This window comes from Anneissia japonica, unplaced genomic scaffold (genome assembly GCF_011630105.1).
Source record: "Anneissia japonica isolate Jap-2015-1 unplaced genomic scaffold, ASM1163010v1 scaffold1770_len632688_cov154, whole genome shotgun sequence".
In the NCBI taxonomy this organism is placed as follows: domain Eukaryota; kingdom Metazoa; phylum Echinodermata; class Crinoidea; order Comatulida; family Comatulidae; genus Anneissia; species Anneissia japonica.
This window is the reverse complement of record NW_022692996.1, coordinates 470,059-483,977: the sequence shown is the minus strand read 5'-3', so window position 1 is coordinate 483,977 and position 13,919 is coordinate 470,059. Positions and strand designations below refer to the sequence as shown.

Genomic DNA, 13,919 nt, shown 5'->3' with positions numbered 1-13,919 from the left:
TGTGGGACTGTCCAGACTGCCCCAATAGCTGGCTACGGCATTTCCTAAAAATGACGATCGTGGTTGACTCAATGCGATAGTTTTAAACTGGGTACTCACTGCATCGTACGACAGTCGGCCGGCGACGACAATTATTGTGTTCTTTTCAATTCAGTGGCCGATTCTAGAGGAGCCATAATATACTTTTTTTCCCTCAGCTCCAACTATGGTGTGGCTGAGGTGGTTAAAAACCTCCATCTGTGAAAAACCTCCATCTGTGAAAACCTTCCCTGGACACCTCCATTTCGAATTCCTGGTTACGAAGTTACCAGGAATTCGAAATAGAGGTGTTCTTATTACTAGCCAAGGCCACTGAGAAATATGGGAAGGGGGAGAACTAAAGAGAAGAACTTCTTGCAATGAATTTTCTGAAAACGTGAATCATTATACCTAGTCCTAGAATTTTCATTATTATAAAAATTTTATTTAATGCACCAGACAAACGAAGTTTAAAAAGAAAGAAGACACCAGCTCTTCACGAATCCCAGTGCAGCTCCAGACCAGGCAGTTCCAAAACAAACATGATCTATTCCCTTCCCCAGAAAAGAGCAAAGAACAAAGACAGCCTCTGGACATGATGTTCGTAGACCTTCGGTTTAGCCAGCAGGAAAGGGATTTTTGAACTTCTTCAGAAGATTGATTGCCCTCCAAAAATCTGTGGCATGTTGATTTCATTTCATGCCGACATGAAATGAACCGTCCTGTACGACAGATATTCTTCAGAACCCTTTCCAACGAACTGTAGTGTAAAGCAGGGCTGCGTCTCGGCGGCAACTCTCTTCGGAATCTTCTTCTCCCTGCTCCCTTAATATGCATATGATTCATCCGCTGATGGTGTTTATATGCACACTATGTCCGATGGGAAGCTCTTCAACTTGGCACTACTGCGCTCGAAGAATAAGGTGAGGTCTGTGCTCATTTTTTATGATGCCGCCCTGATAACCAACTCTGAAGAAGCTCTCCATGCACTAAGTGATAGCTATGCGGATGCTTGTGAGCAGTTTCGATTGACCACATGCCTGAAGAAACCAAGGTCAGAGTGCACAGGATGCTGAAAATCCTCCATGCATCAAAATTAATGATGTCAGTCTGGAAGCTGTGGATAAATTCACTTACCTGGGTTCGATAATCAACAACCTTGACGTGGAGCTTGACAGGTGACTTGGGAAGGCCAATGTAATCATGGCCAGGCTAACTAAGCGAGTATGGGATAACAAAGTACTGAGAGAAAACACTAAGATCAGGGTTTACCAAGCCTCCGTTCTCAGCACCATTCTCTATGGAAGTGAGTCCTGGACCACCTACATGAAACAGGAGCATCGGCTCAGCGCTTTTCACATGAGATGTCTTAAGCACATCCTTAGAATTAGCTGACAGAAGACCATATTGAACATAGCAAATTCCAGTATCGAGCAAAAATTCCAAGCATCCATTCCCTGTTCAGTCAGCACCGCCTTCGATGGCTTTGACACACTCGGCGAATGGAGGATGGAAGGCTACCTAAAGACCGTATATGGACACCTGACGTGTTGGTTGCCCTTCACTTAGATTCAAGGACGCTTGTAAAAGCAACATGAAGTCATGCAATATTTCTTCAGAAGTTGAGAAATTCAGGCTGAGAATCGCGGTTCCTTGGCGCAAGATCATCCAAGGGCATCGCAGATGCAGATGTTAAGAGAGGACAGCTTGCAGCTGCAGCAGCAGAGAAGAGGGTTTGAGGGAAGCACGCTGCAGAAATTCTCTCCACACAGCACTCTTCGTACAAGAGCACAAAATGTAATAGAGAGTGCCACTTTCGCATTGGACTTTACAGTAACACCAAACGATGTGAAAGCTCCCATTCTATCAAACCAATCCGATTCTTTATTTATCTTATTTTTTTCTTTTTATTGTTATTTTTATTAGTATTGTTGTTATAATTATGATTGCTGTTGTAATGCTTTTTTTTTTTTTTTTTTTTTGGAAAATTATTAACTGGATACTGTGGCAAAAAAAATAATGAATTGAATGTAGGCTATAAATAAATAAACAAATAATCAATAACATAATAGTGTTTACTGGGCTGCCGTTGAGAATTTTCATTCTTTAAATTCAAAATACCACTTCTGAAAATTTAAAGCGTCGAAGCTTTCGGGGATTCCCAAACCCCCAAGGGTAATTGACTGCTCCCAGCACACCCCCGCCCACTAGTCATAACTTAGATCTACGGCCCTCGGTTGACGCATCGCAAATTATTCTTGCACAGGGGCTGTTCTTACATAGCTACGCCGCTAGGGAGCGAAGTTGGATTCGTCGGCGAGCAAGTGAGCGTTAGACATCGCGACGTAATCTGCTGTCGGTGGCAGTATTACCAGATTGTTATTAAAAACGAAGCGTTGCGCGTGCTTCATGAAGTTGCGTTCTTCATAGAATCGCGTCAGCCGACAACCGTCGGGGCAGTGGATGCCCGGCTTTAGCTTGAAATATAATAAAGGTACACTTTAGGCAGCGTTAGTTTGAAATAACCAACTAAAATGCCATTTTTAGATTTGAAGAAGACGTTAATGCTGATGTAGCGTGTCATGCTATTGGAATCTGTAGGACGGATCCGGGTCAGAAAGAGTGCCGCATCTTCCAGAAGACATCCACAATACGAAGAAAACTAGATCATATAAATCCCATTTGGAAAGAGGAAATCGATAAACATACGGTACAAAGAAAACAATATTAGGGAACTTTCGATTGCACGACGACGGTAGGACGTAGAACGTAATGACGTCACTAAAAGTCATCTGCGCATGCGAGAATGTTAAGGTCACGTCGTGGAGTAGATTCTGGAACGCATTTGGCCAAATCTACGCAGATGCAGAAAACATAGGACGCCAGGTAGGAAGGTCACGCACGAGTAATTCCGTTCTAGAGTCGCGTCGTCGCACAAATCGAAAGCTCCCCAGTATGATATAGTACACCCTTTAATTCGAGACCCCACTAATTAGAGACCATTGTTTTTTGTTTTTTTTTTCAAAGAACCAAATAACAATCTCTAGTCGGGGACAAAACCACTCGAGACCACCCTAAATCTCAAAGTTGAGGGCGAAATGCTATTTGTTCTATAATATAAGTTACAATTAATATATAGTATAAGGGGGTACGAATACAGTGGAGGAACGATAAGTAAGTGAGTGGGAGCCATTATATAGCTAGCAAAATAAAATTGAGCGTATTTTGTTTTTCTCAGCAAATTTTCAGTGGGGCCTTGTGGAAAGACGCTTTTTTTTATAAGGTGGGGAACACCCGCCCCTACTTACCCCGCCCGCACTCCATCGACTCGCTAAATAGTCATGTTATTGTGTGATCTCTTTATTAATTTCAGGTCAAGCAAATACGAAGCAATATATGTGATTCCCTTCCAGTTTTGAAAGCATTGTGCAGAGAAATATATACGTATGTATCCTATTTTATTTGTGTACATTCATAATTACATTTACTCACGTTAAGTTCCTGAAGCTCTGCCCACACTTTACAATTTTATGTGACAAATAAATGTGAAATGCATGCTCATATATGGGCACATCACACAAATAAGTCAGAAGAAGTTCATTCATAATTTCATAAAATTTTGTTTCATTCAGGAAGCTAGATGACCACCTTCCAGTGCAGGACCTGGACAATGATAAATTTAGTGAAATTAAGGTAAACCGCATTACGCTATACATTCGGACCCCACTTTAATTACCACCACCCCACACCCATCCATCTATAAATAGATACCATTTGTTTACAACCGATTATTCATCCTCTGTCTAGACACTGCGTGGGTCGTATTGGCGGGGGAGAGATTGCAACGACGGACAGGCCGACTTCTACCCTGGGCGAAAGTGAGTATGCAATCACATCTGCGGTGAAGGAAGTGCATTCCCCCCCCCCACCCTTTTTTTGAAAAACTCTCTCCAGACTATCAAATATTATTTTACCAAAAAACACGTGACATGCCTACAAATGTTCATGATGACATCACAGCAAAAACATGGCTACACAAGGAAGTTCTTTTTGATTTACATACATACATTTTCAAATCATGTCCCTCTTCTCTACATCAATTCATTAAGCATACTGAAAACGAACACTACTGACTTTTCTAAAAAAAAATATAAATCACATTTTGTATTTCTTTTTATAATGGTTTCTAAACAATATTTCATAGTACAGGTTCATTAAATACAACTATTCTGAGAGTTATGCAATTATGCAATGAATTTATATTTTATTTTATAATCAATATTTCAACCTTAAAAACAAATCAAGAGAAAATAATAAATAAGCGTTAATACCTTAATATATGTTTTAGTAATATTAACAAGACGTATTTCTGAAAATGAAAGACTTTCTTGGCTGCTATTTTTATATGTTTAATTTGTATTTTGTAAGCACCAATCGAAAAAAAATTAGCGAGTGCCAACAGTCGGACGAATGAGTGGACGTCAACACCACTCGGAATCGACCCAGTTCCACATAAGCTGCTTATGGAACTGATAGTCACTGTGTGCACTTTAGCTAAACAACGAAAATCATTATAGACCTTTGCTTCATTAAGACGTTTATACAATTGGTCTCATGTGCAGTACGACGGCTCATGTGATCGTTGACGATCTTCAATACTCGTAACAGTGTATAGCGACAGGCTACGCTAAATGTGTGGATTTCTATATTTAAAAACTTTACACTTTCCGCCTGTTTTTTTAAACTTAATTTCTAATCAATCTGAGTCAAAATTAGCGGCGTAAAGTTGGGAACATTTACCAATGCTTTTTGATAAGTTTACATCCTTTCAAATTTACAAATTCAGCTAGTTTTGAGTAGCTTCACAAAAACCAAATTTATCGAGTCGTGATTGATTTGGTATGGAAATACTCAAGCTTTCACCTGTTTGCTTTGATATACACATGTTGTCTATTATTGCTAATTTAGTAATTACTGACTTATAGTAACTTTGACGATGGTATGTAGGTCTAAAAGTTATTGATTTGGTATAATTACAATTGTGCAATATTCCAAGCTTTTAAAATATAACATTAATTTAGTTACTTTCCGGCCGCTTCAAAGAGTATGCTCTCAATGACAAGTAACGTAAAATAGATCCGTCTTGTTTCTTTAGACCGGTGGATGATGATATAGTTGAAGATTCGAACTGTAATGGCATAATGGTAAGTAATTTTATAATAATTTATAAAATTACTTGAAATATTTAAATTAAAAAAATAGGCCTATTTATAAAATCATTGAATGTAAAACGTGATGGTTGCATTTAATTTTTATTGGCTACTTTTATTTAGGGTGTTGATCCGAAATCGGGAAAATCTTACGAGGAATTATTTTGTAAAGGCAGTCGACCAATGGGATTGGCTATACTTGGTGATTCAGCAACGGCACACTTTCATATTCCTGTGAATTGGTTTACTCCCGCTGAAATTAACAAGGTAGCTTTATATTATGTTGTGTTTTGTGTTTTTCTTTTTTTTTGTTTTTTTTGTAAATAGAATATAGAGGGGAGAATTTAGGGGGAGTCGGCCCGGACGCCCCCCGCCCCCCATATTTGAAAAAAAAAGTGAAAAAAAAAAAAGAAAAAAAAGAAAGAAAGAAAAGACAAAAAAATGATCGCCCAAAACGCCTTTGAGGTTATTATCGGGAGTCTAGACAACAAACATTTCGCGGTCGGTCCCCACTTTCCGCCCCCTTTCGCTCCCCACCCCATCTTTTTCGGACATCTCAGGATCCGTCCCTAATATAGCAGTAAGGCCATATTCAATATTCATTGGATATTTCCTTACAATTACGCCTCTTTCAAAATATCTCTTCCTTATTCAGGATATTTTCAAAGAGATGCCTATGGTGATTGAAAACGAATTTGATTGGCCACAAGTTTCATACTCGACAGGTGAGGGCAGCATTAATTTTGTAATGAAATAAAAAGACAAAACCTTTTTAGGACAATTACAATTTCATTTCATCTCATCGCTTATTTCGGAAAATAAATACAGAATATTGAGGTATCTATAGCTCAAAATTAATTAGTTAAAATTGCGGTGGATATTAAAAGTTATTAACTAACGCACTAACGCACTGAAATGAATTAAAAGAATATAGTCGAGCTCAAAGGCTCGAGACTCTGACCAGGTTTCTAGATCCTGGTTGGGGCTGGTGCTCCACTGGCCTCCGCTGAAAATTATAGACATAATTCAAGTAATAATGAACCATTTAGGTAACTTGTTTTCAGTAATGGAGAAGTCCACTGCTTTCCCACCCCAACCCCCACACCCACCCCACCCTTAAATGTATCATCTACTGGTTGGAAAATGGTCAGCATTGTATGAATGTTTACAAAAAAATACAACCATGTCGAGGAATGCTGCTGGGAAACTCTACCTTACACCGAGAACTAGCCGATTGTGGGTGAGCAGAGCGCGCAATGATAACTCCTAAGGAAGGATAAGCCAAGCAAACTAATTTGGAAAAATACAGTAAAAACGATTTCAGTAATAGAAGACATTATAGGAATAATGCTGTACATTTACAATGCAACTGTGTTAGCCTGCATATGATTATCACCTTTTTTTTTATAGTACTTAGATCAGTGTCGGAGGTTAGTTATGAATTAATATTCACCACAATTGTAGCTGTGTTGTCTATTTCTATTCCAAAAAGAACCAGCATATAGGATATTAAATGACGTCTACTAACACATTAATTTATCAATAATCATGGTCATTAATTTGAGCTTTTCGATGTGTTTTAGGTTTCATGAACACTTCCACTTGGAAAACAATTGAGTAAGTAGACCTACTATTCTGAACATATCTTCTTTTTTTTCACACTACCAATAAAGACTTACAATTCTACCCACCTCTCCAGAAGCGAACAACTTTCTACCGAAGGCATTTTTCAGTTTTTTGACAAAAGCGGTCCTACTTGAATTCTATTATCGTAATATTGCTCTGTTTATTTGAGCTTATTTTCTCCATGAATTGTATTACAACAAGAAGGTAGCCAAAATATTTCTACGCCCACTCTGTTATTTGACGTGATTTTTCTTTTCTCTCATGGCTATATACCGGTAATTATTTAACTACAACACACCACCAGCAATTTCTTAAAATACATGTAATGTTAGATCAATGATGAATATAACTAGAAGATTTTTGAATAAATCAGATTATGTTTGGCCCATTTGATGAGAAACAAAATACATTTTATAGAAAAACTAATAATTATTAACTGCTGAAATGTTTTCAGGGGACCTACTGACTCGTTATATCTACGTATGCGTCAACGAAACCTATGCAACCACAGAGATTACCAGAATATTGGTGTTAATGGTAAATATAATTAAATACTTAAAGTACAAAATATTGAATATTCCCAATAAAATAATCAGTGATGTTGTGTTAAAATTATGCAAGGACAACATTGTATTCACCATTGATATAAATTAATTCGTAATATCCTATTTTTTTCATAGGTGCAACAACCGTTTCGATGAACAGGACAGTTCAATATAGGTAGGCCTATAGCATGAATTCACATCTGATCCGAATCGAAATTCGGACCGTGTTTACGATCTGCATTGAACACCAGCACCCCTATTTTTAAGGTGCACCAAATCCGACGTTTAGGATCCGAAAACTTACCAAACCGATCAGAATATCGGATCAATGTTTAAGAATATATGGAACACTGGCGTTCAGCTCATCGGAAACGCAGCGGTCCAAATTTCGGTCTGATCCGATGTGAACACGGTTTTATACAGTGATCTACGGAAGCATAAAGTGACCTCCCAGATGTTCAGATGAGATCCAGGATCTTGTCATCTGATCATCTTTTCTAAAGGATGTACATATGACGAGATCTAGGATCTCGTCATCTAAGCATCTCTTCTAAAGGATGTACACATAACGAGATCCAGGATCTTGTCATCTAATCATCTCTTATAAAGGATGTACACATGACGAGATCCAGGATCTCGTCATCTAATCATCTCTTATAAAGGATGTACACATGACGAGATCCAGGATCTCGTCATCTAATCATCTCTTATAAAGGATGTACACATGACGAGATACAGGATCTTGTCATCTAATCATCTCTTATAAAGGATGTACACATAACGAGATCCAGGATCTTGTCATCTAATCATCTCTTATAAAGGATGTACACATAACGAGATCCATGATCTTGTCATCTAATCATCTCTTCTAAAGGATGTACACATGACGAGATCCATGATCTCTTCATCTATCTCTTCTAAAAGATGTACACATAACGAGATCCAGGATCTCGTTATCTAATCATCTCTTCTAAAGGATGTACACATAACGAGATAATTATCTAGACATCTGGATGGCACCTTTAAGCTTCCGTAAAATAGAGATTCATTTTGATAACTATTGCACAACTGAATTTTACATGAGTATTGCTTACTTTATTTCATAGCCTGTCTTTCTATTTCATAACATTTTGTTGAGTATAGAGCCTGTATTTGTTGATAAATGTAACGTAATAACTCTGTTGCAAGTAAATATTCAAGTAGGGCTATTATTTTCTTGTTTTGAATTCTGCTCTATGTGGATTTGAACCCAATACCAGAAATACATACAATGCAGGTGCTGACCTCTCAAACATCATTTCTAAAATATTAGATCAAGAATAGTGCATTTTCCTTCCTTTAGCCTTGCACGTGACCAAAAGGCCGACAAACCATTAGTGGTGATTTATTCGTTGCTCGGAAATGACGTATGTAATGGGTGAGTTAATATCTTAGTTTATTCAGAAGATTAATTTTAGATTAAAAATTATCAGGATGTGTTACTAATTTGTTTAAATTGTATAAATACTAATGCACTGGTGATAGTGTGCCAAATGGACAATACCTGTATGTATCTCTTTCAATATTGTTTTTTAATTATCGATCAATTTAATTTATCGAACTCTGCATTCATGTTGATTAGTCTGTAATCGATACTCTATCAATCTATCAATATGGATATGTTTATATATTTATTAATATGTTTCTACCAGTATATTTATACATCTGATATTTTTTTAATTTTAATTTCCACACTTTTCACTCATTCCAGGCACCCGGACACTATTGATCACATGACCAAACCAGCAGAAATGAAAGCGAGTGCATTATCGTCGTTGAAATACTTGGTTAGTAAATCGATTGTTCATTAAATATTATATGATATGATTAAATGGATTTATTTAATGTCAGAGGCTTGTTGTATCATTCATGTCCCAAGAAATATTTGAGAGAGATGAGGGCCTACCTGTATTACCAATCACATGTTTCGTATAATCCTTTTCACCGGCTGTTAGGTCAAATCAAAATATATACAGTATGTAATACATTTGGCCATATGTGTTTGTAAGCCTACTGAATAAATGCGTTAATAAAGATGGTATGGTCTTACTTTACATAGATCTGATCTAATCTAATCTAATTGCATCATGATTTGCATACATTCACAAATCATCACGACCACAGTGGCATATCATTTTCAAAGAAGGGGGAGGGGTTGACATTTGTTGTTGCGTGTGCATCCCCCCACCCCCGCACCGCGCAGCGCCACTACAACTACCGTCACCTCACTATTTACTATCATCATCACCACTACCACTATCATCATCATCATCATCTGATCATCACCATTAGAGGCAGCATCCTCCCCAACATTATCTGCATGGGATCGCGTCGGTCGATGGCCATCGACAGAGTGTGAGCCCGGCTCAACTTATATGTTTTAAGTTTTATGATTTTGTTATTGATACTCGCCAAGCAAACATTCATGAAATATTGTGTTTTTGATCGTTTGCAATAATATTGCTTTCTGTGTATTTTTTTTTAAACAATATAACATTAACATCATAATCACCATCACCAAAATTCCCATTCTTTTACTACCACTGCATTATTTAGAGTTAAATGATAAAATATTACTTTAATAAGCACATTTGCCACGGAAGCTTCAAGAGATGCTATGGTATCTTGAACAGTGGGCCTAATGATTGCCCCAATAATCACCCTGTCCGCAGGACAAAGTACTTCCAAACGGCAGTTTGGTGTTGATGACGGGAATGGTGGACGGACGAATACTGTACGACACGTTAGCAAACAGGTTTCATCCTTTAGGCCAACTCAATCAGGACGTCCGCTACAGGGACATCTATGAGTATCTATCTTGTCTGCAGGTATCGCCATGCAACGGATGGCTCTCCACCAATGAAACTCTCAGAAATATTACATCAGAGGTAAAAATAATTTTAGCTAATAAACTATTAAAAACCCTGGCTGATAAACCAATTTGTAATAAGATTCAGAACATTAATTGTTAAAGTAATAGAGATTACATGTATTAAAATATAGTTAACTGATGATCAGTATTATTTGAATATTTAACAACATCAACAAAAGTAACAGAAAAAAAACCCCAACAAGTAATTATTCTTAGCAATTCTTAGCCTTACTGCTTAAGTATACAATCGTGTTTTTTTTTTTTTTTTTATTATTATTAAATTTACGAATAATACTATTACTACTACTAATACTATAATATTAATATTAGACCTATACAGTAATATAGCAAATAATAATGAGGTTGGTAAGTCGGCAATTGTTGCCTAATTCTACGGCTCATCATCTCCCCGGCCCATCATAATTTTCGTTGACATGGATACCACAGGGCTAAAAAATAGTTAAGGTATCAAATGGCATTGTGGGGTCATTTTGGGTAAACAATATAATTTTCTAAAAAATGAAAAAAAATAGATTTTTCGAGATTTCGGGATTTCGGGTTGGTGTCTGGGCTTGGGCAAGTAGTTTTGACCTGATTACGATAAGAATAGTGATAGGTCTACAGAATTTGCTCGATAATAAAAATTATTCAAATTATACAATAGACATGGTAACAGTACTATAATACAGGAAAAACAACATCATTCAGACTGAATCATTAAGAGATGAATTACAACTGTTATTGTTGTTATTATTGTTGCAATTATAAATATTATTTATTATTATCATTACATTTTCATTCTTTCTCAGAGGGCAAGGCAACTTAGCGAGGCAGTTAAAGAGGCATCGCAGAGTCAGATGTTCGCAAATTTTAGAGTAGAATATATAGATTTTGATTTTCACGTTGGTAAGTACGTATACTATAGCACAATGCATCCAGCAGAATAAATGGTACAGTTGACCTACAGTTGAACAGTGCGGGAAATTTTTAACCTATGTTATGTGCCAGGTGTTATTGCCAAATTATCAACCTATCATCAAGGTCAACCTATCCTCAAAAATTATAAACTTGTAATCGCTGCAGATTTGTATATCTGTCTCTTATACACATCTAGATGTGTATAAGAGACAGGACATGAACAGTAGATGATAACACTAAGCACGTATGCTGTTAGATTCATCTAGTTAATTATATTTGATAGCAATATTTTTCTTAATGAAAAGAGTAAAACCCGACACTGTAATTTTCTATTGAACTTTAATAATAAAATATTTTTCTTCTATTATCTTGTTCACGATAGTAATCAATGCCTGGAAGAAACAAGGAGGCAAGGCATGGGAGCTTATCGAACCTGTGGATGGGTTCCACCCAAACCAGGTACTAACATAATAGCATATTCATAAAAGCTGCAGATGCTCAACCATACGACTATGGTCTATCAAAATAAGATTTTCCAAAACAAATATTGAAAGACATGTCATCTTGTTTTCCATCTATTTATTATATTCTTAATTATTTCTTTTTTAGTTCGCCCACGCACTCACAGCGGACTACATATGGAAAACACTTGAAGATAAGTTTCCAGACGAATTTGGAAAAATCAACCCAAACAATGAGAACATTCTCAAAATATTTGGTGATCAGAACGGCTATTGAATCTCGTCATTCAGTTGAGACTGTAAAACGCGTCTTTCAAGATTCCAAAGTCTTGTTAACACTAAATCTAAATTTTCGATACCTTATACATTTATATGCTGAACCACTAATTACTTCATCAGCCTTTTGCGCACAGTTATTTCTAGCACGCCCCAAACGCACTAAAATTATAATTAAATTGTATTAAATAATATGCAAGTTAACTACCGTCATTTGAAACAAAATCGATAATACACCATATCTCTTAATTGAAGCATATCAAAAATATAGTTTATAGACCCACGTTTTAAGGTGTTATATATCATGAATAACATTTTGATATAGGCCTATGCATATTCCACAAATTGATAACAGGGTTTAATATTGAAAATAAATTGTTTAATTTAGACACATTTTTTCAATGAATTATACATCCAGAATGTAAAATTAATGAGGTATGTATTATTTTTTTATTTCTAGAATAAGCTGATGCTAAAGGGTAATATATTTTTTCAATTGTGATGTAAGTTTGTTTGGAGAAGCTTTGGTAAGAGCATTAAAATGTTGTGTCATTGACGTTTTTTGTAAAATCAGACTAAAAATTGTACTCTTGATTATTGCTATCATAAATAAATTCATTGAGAAACAGAGGACTCTCGTACTGAATAGGCCAGCAGTATTTGCAGAAAGAGCTACTTCCAACGTCCAATTCGATCGTGCTATAAAGTTGTTTGAAGAAACTTTTATGAGATCATCTATTGGATAGGGTTATCTTCATACGACTTCTAAGAATGGATACCTTGTTCGTAGCAAAAATCAAGTTGTCTTTACCCAGTACCGCTCGTATATGTTTTATTCGTGCGGGAAATTTTTAACCTATGTTATGTGCCTGGTATTATATCCAAATTATCAACCTATCATCAAGGTCAACCTATCCTTAAAATTATAAACTTGTAATCGCTGCAGATTTGTATATTGATTATTAGCACTTGTTACAGGAATAACAAATCCTAGTCTGCCATTCATTTACCAATTCTCACATGTAATTTAAACTCAATTACTGTATTTACTCTGGTCATTCTGAATTTCATACACTTTTAGGTACGATAGGACTAGGAAAAAGGAAAAAGAAAATAAAGATAATTATTTCTGTTTGGAAATTAACAATATTTTCAAAATGGTGTTGCGAATTCTTCTTTACCTAATGCAAGTCACACCAAATCAGATGCAATATTAATTAACGTTGTTACAACTACTTCATTACGGTAACATAGGCCTAATTTACATAATCTGTTTTCAAATAAAATCCCATACAATCTACCTTTCTCAATCACAATATCGAAGATTCCTAAAATGAAAGTGAATAATAGTCTTGTATTTAAAATTTTAAATTTGAAGTAAATTGTTTTCTATATGAATTCTTTAATAATTGTTTTGTTAAAAATTCGCTAAGAGTTGTCTTGTTCAAAATTTTAAATTTGAAGTAAATAATTTTCTATGAATTCTTTTTTTAAACACATACATTCATACTACATGAATATTGGAAAAATTAATGCGAGAAAAAAAGGCATTTGTTGAGGCCTTAATTATAATTATAGACTAAGAAATGCTAAAGTAATTGATAATAACTCTTATTTTGTACTAGCTTCCAATTCGTATACTATTCATTTAATGTTTTTCGCATGAAAGAAAAACCGCAGGTGTATTTTATTTATATCTGTAAACAATGTTGAAAATCCATGTTGATATATTATTATTCGTGTATAGGATGAAATTACAAGTAATGTTATGTTGGATATTCCTCAAGATCCATGCCCACTCCCCTGATAGAAATATCTCAACATCTTGCTTACTCTTTCAGTGAGTAGGCCTACTTGTAACAGAGCAGATTCAGCATGATTTCTTCATCTTGCATGCTTTTTGTGTTAAATCAATCAATGTATAAGCAAGTACATCACTACACCAATTTAGACA

The 13,919-nt window shown here is 35.9% G+C and overlaps 1 protein-coding gene across 2 annotated transcripts in view; it reads left to right on the top strand.

Annotated features, from left to right (window-relative positions):
• LOC117100593 (acyloxyacyl hydrolase-like) overlaps nucleotides 1-12,595 on the top strand; it is a 20,847-nt gene extending 8,252 nt beyond the window's left edge. The window contains exons 4-19 of one of the 2 annotated variants that reach the window (XM_033240376.1): nucleotides 2,566-2,728; nucleotides 3,392-3,462; nucleotides 3,651-3,711; nucleotides 3,826-3,896; nucleotides 5,174-5,222; nucleotides 5,352-5,495; nucleotides 5,884-5,953; nucleotides 6,812-6,845; nucleotides 7,309-7,391; nucleotides 7,535-7,574; nucleotides 8,742-8,816; nucleotides 9,150-9,225; nucleotides 10,111-10,326; nucleotides 11,120-11,216; nucleotides 11,611-11,687; nucleotides 11,838-12,595. In XM_033240376.1, the coding sequence (XP_033096267.1) occupies nucleotides 2,566-2,728; nucleotides 3,392-3,462; nucleotides 3,651-3,711; nucleotides 3,826-3,896; nucleotides 5,174-5,222; nucleotides 5,352-5,495; nucleotides 5,884-5,953; nucleotides 6,812-6,845; nucleotides 7,309-7,391; nucleotides 7,535-7,574; nucleotides 8,742-8,816; nucleotides 9,150-9,225; nucleotides 10,111-10,326; nucleotides 11,120-11,216; nucleotides 11,611-11,687; nucleotides 11,838-11,966 (1,456 nt within the window). In that variant the 3' untranslated portion in view covers nucleotides 11,967-12,595. The remainder of the gene's footprint in view (nucleotides 1-2,565; nucleotides 2,729-3,391; nucleotides 3,463-3,650; nucleotides 3,712-3,825; nucleotides 3,897-5,173; nucleotides 5,223-5,351; nucleotides 5,496-5,883; nucleotides 5,954-6,811; nucleotides 6,846-7,308; nucleotides 7,392-7,534; nucleotides 7,575-8,741; nucleotides 8,817-9,149; nucleotides 9,226-10,110; nucleotides 10,327-11,119; nucleotides 11,217-11,610; nucleotides 11,688-11,837) is intronic. The other variant, XM_033240377.1, reaches the window with a different exon arrangement.
• The last annotated feature ends 1,324 nt before the right edge of the window (nucleotides 12,596-13,919 follow it).